Source organism: Electrona antarctica (assembly GCF_951216825.1).
Source record: "Electrona antarctica genome assembly, chromosome: 8".
NCBI lineage: Eukaryota > Metazoa > Chordata > Actinopteri > Myctophiformes > Myctophidae > Electrona > Electrona antarctica.
Window position 1 is genome coordinate 38,345,932 of NC_136789.1, and position 4,613 is coordinate 38,350,544.

Genomic DNA, 4,613 nt, shown 5'->3' on the forward strand with positions numbered 1-4,613 from the left:
AGCATCATTAACAGACTCTGTTTGACCATAATGGAACAGAGCCTTCATTAGCATCATTAACACTGACTCTGTTTGACCATAATGGAACAGAGCCTTCATTAGCATCATTAACACTGACTCTGTTTGACCATAATGGAACAGAGCCTTCATTAGCATCATTAACAGACTCTGTTTGACCATAATGGAACAGAGCCTTCATTAGCATCATTAACACTGACTCTGTTTGACCAGAATGGAACAGAGCCTTCATTAGCATCATCAGTAATGCTAACTTGCATATGTTGAACAATTTTCACAATATGTGACCATACCATTAACAACCTATATAAGGCAAAAAGAAAATCAATAAATAATTATGCTTTAAGTATCATGTGATGTGTCAAACTGGGGGGGTTTCAGTTTCACAGGGTGAAAGTAGGCAAAACGGGCATTAATGCCAAATGCATTTTCCCGGTTAATTCCCTGATTGCGGGATGTAATCGGACCTCTGTGGACATCTACCGGAAAAACAATTTACCGAAGATTTGTGTACCTCTGCGGATATCTACATGGATTCTACTCCCCATGCTCAACAAAGACACAGCAGGGGTCTGATCCTTGCACATTGACCCTTTGTTTAAGGAAGGGGGGAGCCCCCCCCCCCTGCCCTTTATTTTCTTCAAAGTAGAAACTTAAAGGACAACTTTAGTTTTTTTCAACCAAGGTTCATGTTTTAGGATGTTATTAGAGAAACTAAAAGATGAGTGTTATTATTTTTTTTCATTTGCTGCTTTCTTTCGTTTTAGGGATTTTAGCTGTTTTTGACAGGGCAGGGCATTCGAGCATGGGGCTAAATATGTATTTTTTTACAACATTTTATAGCGATTTATTTTTTAATTATTTACTATAGTCCTAATAAACCCCAGGAAATTTCATCTGGCCACAAAACATCACGAGATCTACTGAATGTGTCAAACTGACATTGAGCCTATGACACACAGTGTGGCTTCCCCCCAGTAGGCTACCTTCACATTCAGTAGATCCTGTGATTTTTTTGTGGCCAGATGTAATTTCCTGGGGTTTATTAGGACTATAGTAAATAATAAAAAAAGAAATCGCCATAATATTTTGTAAAAAAATACATATTTAGCCCCATGCTCGAATGCCCCCGCCCCCCTGTCAAAAACCGCTAAAATCCCTAAAACGAAAGAAAGCAGCAAATTAAAAAAAAAGAACACTCATCTTTTACTTTCTCTAATAACATCCTAAAACATGAACCTTGGTTGAAAAAAACTAAAGTTGTCCTTTAATGGCATTCATTGATGACTAATTAAAAACACAACACAAGCCTTTATTTTGATTTGATATCCAACCAGAAATCAAGGTATTTATAGCACTCCACCCACTCAATGGGAGTTCCATCTCCAGTGGAGATGTTCACTGGAGCTGCAATAGCGTGTGGAGTGACCAACATAGCCTTGTTTTTTTTTCTTTAGCTGTTTAACAATAATTTTCTTTTTTTCATTATTTATTTAACTCTGAAAAATGTACTGTACTACTACTACTTGACAACACTACACACAGGCACACACACGCACGCACGCACTCACGCACGCACGCACGCACGTGCACACACACACACACACACACACACACACACACACACACACACACACACACACACACACACACACACACACACACACACACACACACACACACACACACACACACACACTCAGAATCCTCTTCACTGTCACATCCATCTATCCATCCTCAACCGCTTTTCCGTAGTCGGGTCGTGGGGGCAACAGCTTCTTACCATTTAGGACCAGCGGGGGGCAGCGTTTCACCCTCATCTGGGTGTTGACCACCAGGTGTTCTTACCGTTGAGGACCAGCGGGGGGCAGCGTTTCACCCTCATCTGGGTGTTGACCACCAGGTGTTCTTACCGTTGAGGACCAGGGGGGGGCAGCGTTTCACCCTCATCTGGGTGTTGACTAGGTGGTTGCGGCCGGTCTTCTTGGAGCTCCTCTGGCGAGCGACCACCTTGGCTACGTTAGCCGTCTCACTGGTCACTGACGCTACGTACACCGTCTGGACACACACGCACACGCACATGCACATGCACACGCACACACACACACACACACACACACACACACACACACACACACACACACACACACACACACACACACACACACACACACACACACACGTTAAGACAGGCTACGTACACCGTCTGGACATACATAAATCAAGAAACACATGATTGCATTCCAACATTATTAACACAACGGATGCCGGGAAATTCTTCAAAATAAAGGCGCTAGAGTGGCGGCAGATTTTACTCAGAGGCTGCCTGTCAAAGGTACAGTGGGAGTTTGTTAAACTACAGAGGCTGCCTGTCGAAGGTACAGTGTTGTTAAACTACAGAGGCTGCCTGTCAAAGGTACAGTGGGAGTTTGTTAAACTACAGAGGCTGCCTGTCGAAGATACAGAGTTGTTAAACTACAGAGGCTGCCTGTCGAAGGTACAGTGTTGTTAAACTACAGAGGCTGCATGTTCCATGCCGTCGGCCCGTAGAAGCAGAAAGCTGCTGTATTTTTTAGTTGCCATTCTTTTAGGCAAAGCAAGCAGGCCAGCAGTGGAAGACCTTAGGGGGAGGTTTGGGACATATTTAGGCATGCAGGCAGTCATGTAGGTAGGAAGGTTTGGGACATATTTAGGCATGCCAGGCAGTCATGTAAGTAGGAAGGTGTAAGACCATTGAGAGCTTTATAAACAAGTAAAATACATTTTAAATCAATCCTAAAATGCTATCCTATAATGACGTTTGTATGGCGTTATGAACAAGCAGGCCCATCCCAGTCCATTTAAGAATAGGACTTATGAACGCAGTCATGATTTAGAAGACATTTTGTAGAATCTGGTCTCAGGTCTAAATGTGTTAAAACCAATGATTCCATCCTGCCACATTCAGGAAGTGACAGATTCTATCTATAACCTTAAAACACATTCAGAGGGAAGTGACAGATTATATAGCCTTAAAACACATTCAGAGGGAAGTGACAGATTCTATCTATAGCCTTAAAACACATTCAGAGGGAAGTGACAGATTCTATCTATAACCTTAAAACACATTCAGAGGGAAGTGACAGATTCTATAACCTTAAAACACATTCAGAGGGAAGTGACAGATTCTATAACCTTAAAACACATTCAGAGGGAAGTGACAGATTCTATAACCTTAAAACACATTCAGAGGGAAGTGACAGATTCTATAACCTTAAAACACATTCAGAGGGAAGTGACAGATTCTATAACCTTAAAACACATTCAGAGGGAAGTGACAGATTCTATAACCTTAAAACACATTCAGAGGGAAGTGACAGATTCTATCTATAACCTTAAAACACATTCAGAGGGAAGTGACAGATTCTATCTATAGCCTTAAAACACATTCAGAGGGAAGTGACAGATTCTATAGCCTTAAAACACATTCAGAGGGAAGTGACAGATTCTATCTATAACCTTAAAACACATTCAGAGGGAAGTGACAGATTCTATCTATAACCTTAAAACACATTCAGAGGGAAGTGACAGATTCTATACCCTTAAAACACATTCAGAGGGAAGTGACAGATTCTATCTATAGCCTTAAAACACATTCAGAGGGATTCTATCTATAGATTCTATCTATAACCTTAAAACACATTCAGAGGGAAGTGACAGATTCTATCTATAACCTTCCAACACAGTTCTTATATGAGGCGATCTAAAATCCCCCTATGGAGATTACAATGCAAATAAAAAGTACACGAACCTGGGGACTGACGCCCTCTACTGACAGTGACGTCAGGTCTTCGGTGCTCTATACGGAGTCCAGCTGGGTGTGTATATTAGGGTTGTAGTTCTATGTATATTAGGGGTGTAGTTCTCACCTCTCCAGAGCGGCCCCTCTCTGCCTTCACCACTGTAGGCATGCTGGCCAATAGGGAGTCCAGCTGGGTGTGACCCAGCTGGCTGTGAGGGATGTTCTCTCCGGTCAGCTCCTTGTACTCGGCCTGCAGACGACCCAGAGACACTCCACCCTGCTGCCCCCTGTTGGCCTGGAGGACTGCCCCCAGCATGCGCTTCACCACCTCCACGTCAGCCATCTGAAAATTAATACGCATGGAATGAAGAAAGAAAGCAAGAAATTATCACACAGTGATTTTTCACAGAGAAGATTGTGTGCACATCTCAAAGCCTTTATTGAGGCCAGGTGCTGATGTCAGGCCTCAAGGCACCACCAGGTGGATGTCAGGCCTCAAGGCACCACCAGGTGGATGTCAGGCCTCAAGGCACCACCAGGTGGATGTCAGGCCTCAAGGCACCAGGTGGATGTCAGGCCTCAAGGCACCAGGTGGATGTCAGGCCTCAAGGCACCAGGTGGATGTCAGGCCTCAAGGCACCACTAGGTGGATATCAGGCCTCAAGGCACCACCAGGTGGATGTCAGGCATCAAGGCACCACCAGGTGGATGTCAGGCCTCAAGGCACCAGGTGGATGTCAGGCATCAAGGTACCAGGTGGATGTCAGGCATCAAGGTACCAGGTGGATGTCAGGCATCAAGGTACCAGGTGGAT

The 4,613-nt window shown here is 43.9% G+C and overlaps 1 protein-coding gene across 1 annotated transcript in view; it reads right to left on the bottom strand.

Annotated features, from left to right (window-relative positions):
• LOC306928760 (tudor domain-containing protein 7B-like) overlaps positions 1 to 4,142 on the bottom strand; it is a gene marked incomplete at both ends in the record, with an annotated part of 30,562 nt that extends 26,420 nt beyond the window's left edge. Inside the window, 2 exons of the mRNA XM_079509032.1 lie at positions 1,932 to 2,076; positions 3,927 to 4,142. Coding sequence (XP_079365158.1) covers positions 1,932 to 2,076; positions 3,927 to 4,142 — 361 coding nt within the window. The remainder of the gene's footprint in view (positions 1 to 1,931; positions 2,077 to 3,926) is intronic.
• Positions 4,143 to 4,613: the final 471 nt, after the last annotated feature.